General features: G+C 34.6%; 1 protein-coding gene across 1 annotated transcript in view; it reads left to right on the top strand.

The window, feature by feature from the left end:
• Positions 1 to 13188, top strand: part of LOC150093221 (cysteine protease ATG4B-like) — a 76231-nt gene that overhangs the window by 24527 nt on the left and 38516 nt on the right. The window contains exons 5-7 of the mRNA XM_090413558.1: positions 4226 to 4324; positions 5317 to 5389; positions 8845 to 8924. Of these exons, the coding sequence (XP_090269684.1) occupies positions 4226 to 4324; positions 5317 to 5389; positions 8845 to 8924 (252 nt within the window). The remainder of the gene's footprint in view (positions 1 to 4225; positions 4325 to 5316; positions 5390 to 8844; positions 8925 to 13188) is intronic.

Raw genomic sequence — 13188 nt, 5'->3', positions numbered from 1 at the left:
GTGCTGTCTTTGAAGAAAGTGTGCTTAAGTCTCTTTCCGTGTATGCTGTAGCCTCCGGCATTACGATCGATATGTGCGCTCCAGATGCAACCTTTGAGCTGTTACTCATTACCTGTCTGGCGACTTAGTTATTTTAGATAGCTTAGTAGGACACAAATTTAAGCTAATATTTGTTTTACATAGAATCACTAATTTGACATAATTCTCAAATTTAGTCTTCCATTTGACAGAAAATATTTCTAATACATTACACATATTAATGCACATTCTCATACAACAAACAAGGTCTTTCTTACTTTCTGCTGGTGTGCAGGTATTATTAAAATTTTCATGTTAGATTCTGAATGAACAACTTCTTAGAAAATCCTCCATTCAGGATCTAACACTGGTCTTCATTTTTGATCTAATTCTGATATTGATGTCAGCAGTTCAGACCTTTAATTTTTCTCAGAACTCTCATATTCATGGTCTTTAATCAAGTGTTTTATTTCTAACCCAACTCTCAGATCCATAACTTAAAACTGGTTTGAACAACTACCTTGTATACTGTTAGTTTAGTGTTTGGGCTAATTTCTCTCTTCCATATGAATTTATTCAACTGGCTCCTCACCATACCAGCTTTGCTTATTCTGTTGTCTGTTTCCAAATTTAATATGCCATCTTCACTAAAAATTGTACTTTTAAATAGCTGAAATATTTTACCTGTTCTATAGGTTCTCCATTGAGAATGTAGCTGAAGTTTTCTATGTTACTGTCTATTTTCATAGTTATGGTCTTTTTATTGTTGATTTTCATACCAAATTTGTTACAGTTGTTATGCAATTTAGTTAGAGAACCCTGGAGAATGGTACTGATGTATTTAGGAGCACAACATCATTTGCATAAAGCAAAGAGCTAAGTTTGATATTTCTCATTCTAATATCAGGCGATGAATAAGATTGGAGATAATGTGCATCCCTGCCTTACTCCTGATTTTACATCAAACCATCTACCTGTATTTCCTTCAATTCTAACTGAATGCTGGATTATAACTTAAATATACACAATGTATTGCTCTGATTTTCCATTTACTCCATATAATTGTAGTGTTTTCAAAAGCTTTTCTTTGGACAGCTTGTTTTATGCTTTTTCCAAATCTATAAAACTTAAGTACAGATCCTTGTTATATTTCCATGATTTCTTTACCATTTGTGTTAAAGTGAAAATTTAATCTTGACAACCTCTATTTGACCTCAATCCACCTTGTTCTCCAAATTTCTCTACCATAATTTTTCAAAGCTTCTTCTCAAGTATGCTTGTATAAATCTTACGGAACACTTAGAGAAATTCCTCTGTAATTCTCACATTCAACTCTATTAGATGGGAACTATGAGAGCTGTACTCCAGTCACCTAGAATTTTACACTGTGACCAGGCCATTGGAATTATGCAGTGTAGCCACTGTGTAACTTTTATACCTCCATATTTGAGCATTTCTGGTTGGATATCATCTATTCATCCATAATTTGCTTGTTATGGAATTAAGAATACGATATAAGAAAATAAACAAAGGTAGAAGCAAGAAAAGGTGGAACCTAGAAAAACTCAAAGAAGATGCAGGTAGGACATTCAGAGAAGAACTGGAAAATAAAATAAGGAACAAAGAGAATATATCTGAAGAAACTATGGATGTTAATGCAAAATGGAATCAACTGAAAAACTTGGTATATGAACAGCTGCTGAAGAGATAGGTTTTGTGGAAGGGAAAAGAATTAAAAAGCCATGGATTACAAATGAAATGATAAGAAAAATGGAAGAAAGAAGAAGATGGAAAAATGTAAACACTGAAGAGGGAAGAAGAAAATACAAAGTATTAAATAATGAACTGAGAAGAGAAACTGATAAAGCAAGAGAGGAATGGTTAAAAACAGAATGTAAAGAAATTGAAGAAATGGAAAAAAGGGGGCGATATGATAAAATGTTTGAAAAAGCAAAAGAAATTACAAATATTAAAAAAAGCATAAGAAATCTGCCATTAGAAGATAAGTAAGGAAAACTGATTTATGATATCGAAATACAGGGTGAAAGATTGAAGGAATACATCGAAGAACTTTATGCAAAAAATTAAAGACCAACAAAAATTGAATTGGAAGAGTAAAATGAAATCTCAACAGAAGAAAGAGGTCCTGAAATACTAAAGAGAGAAGTAGAAACAGCAATTAAGGAATTAAAAAGTGGAAAGATGGAAGGATTGGATGGAATACCTAGTGAAATCCTAAAACAACTGGAGAACAAAGGTATAACAGAAACATGGAAACTCTGCAACCTCATTTACAAAACAGGAGTATGGCCTAAAGATTTCACAGAGAGTATTCTTGTATCAATTGAAAAGAAAAGCAATCCTGCTAAGTACAGTGACTACAGAACTATAAGCATACTCTCACATGCCTCCAAAGTACTGCTAAGAATATTAAATCAAAGATTGTATAATTAGAGTGGAGTATTTTCTGGGGGATGATCAATTTGGATTTAGAAAAGACAGAGGAACCAGAGATGCAATTGGAGTAATGAGGACCATATGCGAAAGGAATATAGAAGTAAATAAAGAAGTTTATATTTGTTTCATCGACCTTGAAAAAGCATTTGACATACATGGTGAAATGGGAAAATCTGATGGAAATATTACGCAAAATAGGTTTAGATTGGAGAGACCGAGGGTTAATAGCTGAATTATATATGAACCAGATGGCCATAATAAAGACCAAAGTAGGAAAAACTAAAAAATGTGTGATTGGCACAGGTGTAAGACAGGGATGCTGCCTGTCACCGGCACTCTTCAATATATTTGCAGAAGAAATGATAAAAGAAGCATTTTATGAAGAGAAAAGAGGAATCACTATTGGAGGAAGAACAATACAAAATATTAGATTTGCAGATGATCAAGCAATATTAGCTAATACTGAAGATGAACTACAGTAACTAATGCAAAAATTTGAAAATATATGCAAGAAATATGGTATGAAAATTAATGCAAAGAAAACAAAAGTGATGAGAGTCTCCAGGAAACCAGGAAGTATCAAGGTGACGATGAATGGAGAAAGTGTAGAGCAAGTGAGACAATACAAATACCTTGGTAGTATAATACAAGAAAATGGAAAATGTGACATGGAAATAAAAGAAAGAATTAACAAAGGAAAATATGCATTTTATAACAAGAAAAATTTGTTTATTAATAAAATTAATAAAAATCTAAAAAAAAAGGCTTATTAAGTGCTATATTTGGAGTATGACCTTATATGGGTCAGAAACATGGACAATTAGGAAGAAAGAAGCTAAAAGGTTGGAGGCATTTGAAATGTGGTTATGGAGAAGAATGGAGAAAATAAAGTGGACTGAAAAAATCGCCAATGAAGAAGTATTACAAAGAGTTGAAGAAGAAAGGAATTTACTAAAGACCACAAGAAAAAGAAAGCACAATTGGATAGGACATGTATTAAGAGGAAACAGCCTACTGAAAAGAATAATAGAAGGGAAAATTGAAAGAAAGCAACAAGAGGAAGAAGACAACTAATGATGCTCGATGATATAATGGGAACAAGAAGATATCAGGAAATGAAGGAGAAAGCAAGAGACAGAGGAAATTGGGGGAAAAGAATCTGCTGAGTTATACCATTGGACCTGTCAAGAGACAGAACACTAATGATGATGATCATCTATTCTATCTTTTCACATGTCTGGCTTTTGATAGCTTCTTTATCTCCTCAAGTACTGATATGTATTCCTGTTTGCATTTTCTCTTGAATATTTTCTACTAATTACTATTCATCTAGAATATCCTTATCTTCAGTATTCATATTACCTTTGTCATTGTATTCAATCTGTTTTACAGTACTCTTTACTCTATCCCCCAAGCTATTCTACCTCTATTTGGCCTGAACCCAGCTTGTTCTTTCCCAAGTTTTTGTTTCACAATTTTTCTCAGCCTCTTTTCAAGAATGTTTGCAAGTATATAAATATAACTAGTGTATCAGACCATTCAGCATGTCTGGTATGCTAGGTATATAAGCTTGCACGCTAGTGTCGTGGATTCTTTACAATCCACATTAATTTATAAAATAAATAATTTTCAGGGCTAGACTTGAAAGATTATTATTATTTAGTTCATCCATAAAATAAATAATTTATACGTGATCAGTTTTTTGTTTAATATATATATATTTTATGCTAGTTTTTGTGTGTCCTCCTAGACTGGCTATGGAATCCGAAGTGTTCAGATCCAGTATATTTAAAAATTTTAAGAATGTTTGAAGATAAAAAAGACTCTCCTTATTCCATCCATCAGATTGGTAAGTTATGCTGAATTTTTTATTATTATTTTTTTTTAAATATTTTTATTTTAAATACAAGTGTTTAAATCATCATGTTTATTATTAGACAGCTCTAAAGTTGCATGACTCATTGCAACATTACAAATATTTTGTGTAGAATATCTGTACACAAAAATATATGTAAAGGCATAGCTAATTAAAAACAGGAGAAATTTTAATTCAGTAACTTGTAATCCTCTTGTTGAATAAATATAGAAGTATTACAAAAGGGAAAAAAATTTTAACTATCTTTTAAGAATGGTTGCTTTATATAAGATATTATTTTACATTAGGTTTCTTATTTCTTTTAATTTTACATATGTACCTCCAAATCTGTTAAAATTAAGCATGTTACCTACCTTTGTTCAATCATTGTCACTCCTCAATCAATAAAGCCAGCGATATTAATGGGAATTCACAATTTAATGCAGCACAAATCTAGAGATATTGATTCCATCTGTGATATGTAAATAATATAAATGCTAGAGATATTTGACCCATCTCAACAGCTGAATGGGTTTGTTACACATTACTTGCTATCTCCCAAAATAGACAAACAAGCCGTTGAACTCAGCAAGCATTTGATTAATTTCAAATGCATAGTTTGGTTGGCCAAGTGGTTAATATATCTGCTCTAACTAGTAGACTGCAGGTTTGAATCCAGCTGGGGATGTAAAAGTCTTTAGGAGGGAGATGAAGTTCATCGTGCAGTGTGAAACTGCCACTTTACTTATTGGAGGTCTGAAACGCGTTTGAAAATTCAGAGTTTCATCTTCAAAGCAGTGTTTTCTGCATTATGAAAAAATAAATAAACATACACAAATAATAATAATACATAAATAATAATAAAATAAATAAAGATGATAATAAAAAGGGCAAGAAACATTTGCATATTACTGATAATAAAACTTATCTATAATTATATATGTCATAAACTTTGAGCAATCGAAAATAATTATCTTCAATTTCAGCCCAGATGGGTGAATCACATGGAAAGAAAGTAGGAGAATGGTTTGGACCAAACACAGTAGCTCATGTATTGAAGTAAGTATCTTTTGTATTTTTATAAAATAAAGTAAAAAAAAAAAAAAAATTGAGCTTAAGATCAAATTTCTTCCCTAAATTCCCATAGTGAATCAAAAGGTCTGTTTTCTACAGAACTATGTTTTTAAATTGTTGCAGGCATTTGTGGCATAATTAATTTCCATTTTTCAAGGAAATGTAAAAGTATCTTCTTAGGGAAAAGTATGCCAAAATAAGACTGCTTCCTCTACCTATTATCAGCAAATGATGTGTGAATTTTTCTTTCTGCATTTCAGGATAATGACTATTCTCCTTAAGAAACTGGATTAAATATTCCCAAAGTTGATGTTCTAGCATATTTGGGAAATTTTCAAATTTTCTTCAATAATCAGTATATGCGTAGTCATGCTGATGTCTGATTTATAATTGTTTTGCACAACTGGATTTTTGGACTGATCTCTGTAGACAACTGATGTTAAATGAAACTGGATGTGTGAAAAGTATTGAGTTAAAAAAGGATGCAAAGTTTTTGTAAATGCTGAGAAAGCTGTTGATGTGATGTGTTTATGTTAGTCCAAGAAGAGATCTGATCCTCTCTAGTGATTTGTGAAATATCAAGGGAAGAACATTGGAGATCTTCTTTGTACAAAAACACAGGTCTGTGTTAGTTAGCATTGAAGGGGAGACACAAGGTGATTGTGTCTCCTTCAATGATGCAAGATACCATTCCTTGATGAGGTGATTATCTTCACCTCATCAAGGAATGGTATCTTTGGACAAGGTTTGGGATGCCCAAACCTTGCTCAAGTCTTATCCATTTGCCAAACCTTGGAGACGTTTGGCAGATGGATAAGAAAAATGAAGCCTGAAAGAAAACTGGCTACCCCATTACTGAAGATGAAAGGTAGACGAAAGGATCCAGTTCTTGGTGCTTAGATCCAAAGACTGGAAATACCATGAGCAACAGCACAGGTTTTTTTATACCTTTCCATGGTAGTTCCAGATTTGGGGATGGGGGGGGGGGGGAGAGGATATAGGTTAAGTGATCTACATTCGATCTAGAGTAGCATTATCTATACTGGTGGTCATTGATTAACTGACAAGCCTCCCAGTAGTGAAGAAGCTGACCACTGATAACCTCCTGTATCATTTTAGAGAAGACCATGTTTTGTGCAATAAATCAAAAGTTTGATCGACTTTCATTTAGTATTTATTTATTTTTTTATTTTTTATTTTATTTTTTTTTTTTGAATGGGCTGACTAGACTTGCTTCCATATATTGGAGTAAATTCCAACTAAGTATAAAAGCACATAAAGACAGTATAAAAACATAGTTGTTAGTTCTGAAGTATAGCCTTTGAGTACAACTGGGGAAGTACTTGCAGGATCAGAAGACTTTTTAAGTATCTGGAATATTTAAGATTGTTCTGATATAAGAACACAAGCATGAGATGCATTGCCTGGTGTGTTAGGAGGCAATTTTCCATGGTCATTTATGCAGGAGTTGGTAGAAAAGAATAATGCCAGTAGATCAGCTTGATCTTTAGGAGTTCTTACAGTACTTCCTTGTGATGGCCTTTGCAAGATACTAGAAGGCATACTATTTGTACAGGAGGTGAGTTCATACATTGTCACTGTCAGGTTTGGATTTGTTGATGATTACCGTGCTTTTGTTGCATGCTTTGGTGTAGCTTGAGAATGAGTCTAGAGCTGTTCTCTCAATCTTCTTCAGGCATGCTGAATTTTTCTCTCAGATTGGCTTACAGACCTGTCCTTCCATGGACAATGATTTTAATAACCTTGGAACAAGTATGTAGGAGAGTGAAAGCAGTAACCTTACCATGGTAAGAAAGAATAGAATTCTTGGAGGTCATTCCACTTAGTGTTGTAGTTGTAGTATCAGTTTCATATCTTTTGGCAGTACAACACTAAGTGGAATGACCTCTGAGAATTCTATTCTTTTTTTTCTCCCACAAAGGTGTTTTGTGGAAGAAACTTGCTTAAGATTACTGAGAGGAGAGATGATCTCTAAGCAGTTGTGGAAAGAACTGGTTAAGAAAAGATCCAAGTATTGGGAAGTGGAATGGTTATCTGGTATATGGACAATTTGAGTTAGATCATACCTTAAGCAAATTCTTCTGTATTTCTTCTATTTTGGTTGATGGAATTCAAAAAGACAACCTAGCTGGAGTTTTGGACATTAAAATCACCTAGGAAGAGGAGACTTTGCTGTTTAGATAATTGGATTGCTAAGTTCAGAATAAAATATCGGGAAATTCAGGATAATATTCTCAGAATTTGGAGAGCAGTAAAGAAAGTAGATGAATATTTGTAAGGCACAAGTACCACCCTAGTGGTGGAAAGTATTGTACATAATATAGTTTGGATAGCCAAGATGTAAATATAAATGATATGCATCACCACTTACAGGCATCCAGATCTGATTTCCTATTTTTTTGAGAAATAGGTAGTCATGCCAGAAATGTTAGTAAAGTGGATGTGGAAATGATTTCATTTATTTTTTTTTTTTCCTGTAAGTTTCTTTTGTAGTTTTGATAATTCTTTGTCTTATTATTAGCAAAAGATTTTTTTAAACATAGTGACACTGTGATTTGTTATGCTGTTCATGGTGCATTGTAGTGAATAGTTCAAAGAAAGTAGAAAAATGCAGGCAGAAGAAAGAATATTCTTGGGCATGCCACCCATACAGAGTATGCCCAGTCTCCTTGCCATATAGCAGCCTTGACAGTATCTCTACATACCACTACTTGGCACAATATGATAGTATATAGAAGTAGTATTATACACCATCTGATTGGAAAGCCTCCTAATACATTATTATCAAGTTCAATCCCTGTACTATCTGGTGTACAGGTATTGAACTTTACTACTGTACTTTTAAATGGAGCAGGTTTTGGATCTTTGCAATATGTTTGGTATGACTCTGAAGAGTTATCACTCTCACTGCATAAAAATGGGGAGGGATAGAAACTGGAATTTCTATTCTGGAGTCGCATATAGCATTAGCTACTCCAATCTTCCAGTAATCAAATGGTGTTTCACGAGGCGTTGATGGTCATCTACCACCAAGTAAGTCTCCTTTTAGTATTTCCTCCAACTAGGGGAAGGCATCCCTCTGCAGTTAGAATACTTGCTGAATTTAAAAACCCTCTTTTGCAGAAACAGCATACACCAGGAAAAGGTGGGATTGACATTAGGGGTGAATTGTGTGTTACGTCATTAGTGACTAAATTTGTCATTGCATTGCCAACTGTAATAGTATACAGATTGTGCCTTAAAATTCCTTATTCCTCTTATTTTGGGATACAAAGTTTTTCTGTCTTCTACCACTTAGTATCCTGTAATGATACAAAAGAATCAAATGTACAATCCTATATAGCTTTTGTTTGAGAATATTTTCATTATTTCTACATGCCAAATAAGAATATTTAATTAATCACTTTGTCATTTTTCAGGAGACTTGCACCTTATGATAGGTGGAGCTCTCTTGTAGTGCATGTGGCAATGGATAGTGCAGTTATCATAAATGAAATAAGTAAGTGGTTCTTATTCATAAATATTTTAAAACTTGCAAATATCTCATGTTGTGTTTCATTTCAGATATACTTCAAATACAGTAAAATTATTTATAAACTTGTGCACACACACAAACACATTTGATCTACACTCAGTGAACAAAACATTAGAGATACCTACCTAATAGTGTGTTGGTCCTCCTCTAGCACAAATAACAGCCTGTACTCTCCAAGGCATTGACTCCACCAGATGCTGGAGAGTTGCCAGAGGTAATTCCAGCCATGCCTGTTGCAGCATTGTCCACAACCTCACCTTAGACACTGGTCCCAGATACATGGATCTGATGGTTTGCTCTGTGGCATCCCAGAGAGATTCAATTGGATTTAAGTCCAGGGACCTTGGATGCTACTAGATGGTCCCAAACTCAGATGAGTGTTCCTTGAGCCAAGCCTGGGTGGTTGTGGCCTGGTGGGACAGTGCATTGTCTTGTTGAAACAGACCATCGGCTGCAGGATATGCGAAGATCATGAAAGTGTAGGTGATTAGCCAGCACATTCTAGTAGCTCGCAACATTTAAAGACCTTTCCAGACACACGAAGGGACCTAATGTGTCACATGAGAAGGCTTCCCCCAAACCATCACAGAGTTGGCACGACGGGGCCATAGCCTCATGTTGTCGACACCACACCTGCATCCTCCAGCAGCTTGGTACAACTGATAACAGGATTCATCAGACCACACAACTCTGATCCACTCTGCAGAGATTCAGTTTTGATGGTCCCGACACCAGGCAAGACACAATGATGAGCTGTCAACAGTGGTACACGATTAGGGTGTTGGCTCCCGTAGCCCATGGTATGCAGAGTACACCATACCATTTGTTTGCTAATGCTGCCTGAACCTCTGACATTGAAACTGGATATAATTTTTGTCACCATTGCCCTGTGGCTGGTCTGTATGAGCCTGGACAGTGTGGCAAACTATCCAATTGATAGTATACTCACAGTAGATCCTTGATACGGTTGCTGTCAAGAACCTTAAGATTCTTACCACTTAGGCGATAAAATGACCCATCTGTCTTGTGCTGATAATAAGTCTATGATCAAAGTTGCTAAGATTTGCCACATTTACCTATATTCATCAAGTGTGATACAATGTTGGGAAGCCCTGATGACTTCCTGTTTACCATCTGCATTCACTTTGAGTACATTTCACTCTGCACAGGGACTGTCAGTGTCATCTTCCCATTACCCCTACTCTAATGTTTTGTCCATTAAGTGTATATTGTTTATATGGGCTTTCATATGCCATTTGTAAGTGATCGCAATATTTGATTTAAAAATGAAAAAAAAAAATGTTTAGAGGTAATTAATTTGTAATAGATAAAATGATCTTGGCACATTATGTAAAAAGTCATTTAGGAAACAAAGAATTACACATTATTTTCAATAATGTTATTTATTAGATATAGCATTTTATTTATTAAAGCGTTTTATCATATATGCTGTTGATCCAGTATAACATGAAATTGCTCATAACATGGACAGAGCTTGGCTCCCAATTTCACATCTTTCAATGTACATGAGCATGCATGGCAATACATTTAGCAGTTAATTATTGGTTTGTCAGGTAGTTGTAAACTAACTAAAAGTAGTAAAAGGTTATAACATATGTATTGTCTGGAAAGTGTTAGTAGTGTTACTCTACATATTGTATTTTCAATCTTTTTTATTTTCCCTCTCTGGTTTTATAAAACAAAATTAATGGCCATGGAAAGTTCTCAAAACAAAGAAAAATATGGTTGGATATCAAGAAAAGCTAGATGCACCTGACTTACTGAAGCAGGAAAAATGCAAGCAAAGGTCTCTCGATACATAGATGTGCAGGAATCCACACTTAACACATGGATAAAAGATGAAGCAGACCTATGGCAAACAGTAAGTAACTTTGATGCTGGTGAAGGTCTTTAGTGAAAGTAGAACTCTGGTTAGATTATAAGGAGTCATATTGCAAAACTACATAAAAAAAAAATTAACAAATAGCATGGACATAAATGAAGAAGAAAGAATTCAAGGACTTGCTCAGCTGCTATCAAAAAAAAAAAAAGCATGGAATTTGCCAGGTTGTGATTTCAGGAGAAATGTGATCTGCAGACACCAAGGCTGCTAATGACTGTCCACCATACAAGATGATAGCTATATTGTAGAAATTTACATTTGCAACAAAACAGGACTTCATTATTACATACTTCCCATCAGACATTAGCTTGTCAATCCAATGAACAAATGATGCATGGCTTTAAAATGATAAAGGACAGGCTGACTGCTGTTTTGTGTCAGTAAAGCTGGCACACAAAGTGAACCATTTGATGGCCCATTGCATTTCCACCAAAAACAAAAAAAACACATGTTAGTGCTTTCATATCTCCATATTAACCCTTTAACTGCTGATTTTATATTCTACTGACATTGTCCCATGTGTCGAATTAATTTTGCAAAAAATTTATAAATAAGATCAATTAAAATTCTTACTGAAGTAAGAGGTCCAAAGACTCATCACAGGAGGACACCTACTGTACAACTCTCAGTCTCCACCCGAACCTCTACTACTTTTAAATCATCCACATTAACGCTATCTACCGCCCTCCACCACCATTCAACTAGTATTTTTTGTCTGTAAATTGTGTGTGTTCTGAAGGGCTGATTTGTCTGTATGCAGGATGAAAAATCCGAGTTTCCAGGAGAAAAAACCTGCTACCTCCTATGAGATCAGCTAGCTCACCTCGATTGAAAAAGTCCATATATAAAGATTCCTCTCGTCACGACAAGAATCAAACTTAGGCCTTTTGCAATCGAAGGGGGCAATGTACCCTTGTTCTTCCAATTGCGCTACGGGAGGCTCTTAATATGATTAGTTGCGCCAGTTCAATTTTTTCTCTTTAGATGTCATACAACGACAGAAACCCAAGACAAATAAACTTCAATTGTTTGGCAATAGATGGAGGAACCTACCCACGAAGTTTGAATATCTTACAACGATTCTTTCCATACTAAAAATTTGCCTGCATATGGGAGACACTAACTGTACATATACAGGCTCAGCAAAGCAGCCGGGTATTTCCAAGCTCTTAATAATACGTTCTCAGCAGTTAAAGGCAAGAATGCCTAGAATGAGATTAGAGATTTTTGAGTAATAGTTTCATTAGTTTTTTTTTTATGTGCCATCAGTGCCTAATCATTTAAGGAAGAAAAATATGGACCTAAATCACTTAATGCCGGACAACTGTCCTGCCTATCATCTTGCAAAAATTCTCATAAGCTGTGACGGTAAAATATAGTTGAGCTATTTGTTAAAGAATATGACCTTTGAGATCCATCCTTTGGATCGTGACATTATATCAACGTTGAAAAAGCCCTATGGGAGGGGGGACAAATTTAATTAAATGAATAATTGATGAAATATCCATAACAGAATGCCTGAAGAAGCTTATCCTGGTCAGTGCTTTTGACTTAGCAGAGAAAGAATGGAGAATCGCATCACTATTTACAATTAAAAGGTGTTGGGAGAGAAGTTTGCATGAAGCATTTGTATCTGACTCTGAGGAACAGAAAAAAGAATAGTTGGAGGAAGATTTTGTGAGGATTATACAAGCAGACAATGATGAGGAAAATACAGTTTTATCTGGAACAGGTCACACAGCCTGACAGTCACAGAATTCATGATTGGATTTTATAGATAATGACTGCCCAACTTACGAATTGTTAAATGACCAGATGATTATAACAAACACTCTTGAGTCTCTAGGCCCAATATGAAGTTACATCTGACATTTCTCCCTTCTCCTAGTGTAACCAAAGCTAATTTAGCAGCCATGGAGACTGCACTTCAATGTCTAGTATCAGAAAATGTAGATATTCATATCCTTCATTTGAAGTCAGTTATTGAAATTGCAAAAAAACAAGAAAAGGGGATAATTCATTTATTAAAAAAATTATAATATAATCAGACATTTATTATTATTTTTTTTTTTATTGATAGAGTTCAGGTGTTTCATTCTTATCAATAAAGAAGTGTGAACAAGAATATATGTAATAGTCAAGGTGAGACAAGAGCAGCATAATAAAAAAATCAGTAATTATTGTGTAATGAATTTGTTAGCGGTGAAAAAGAGAAAACAAAATTGATATGCCTTAAAGAGTACTGCAAATGTCACTGCAGTTTTTGTAGCAAACAGGTTCAGGACTCCCTTGAAGTGTTTGTGCCTAAACATATTTCCCAATTAT

This window comes from Typopeltis vanoorti, chromosome 24 (genome assembly GCF_054136105.1).
Source record: "Typopeltis vanoorti isolate ZY-2024b chromosome 24, IOZ_Tvanoo_1.0, whole genome shotgun sequence".
NCBI lineage: Eukaryota > Metazoa > Arthropoda > Arachnida > Uropygi > Thelyphonidae > Typopeltis > Typopeltis vanoorti.
This window is presented reverse-complemented; position numbering and strand designations above follow the sequence as displayed.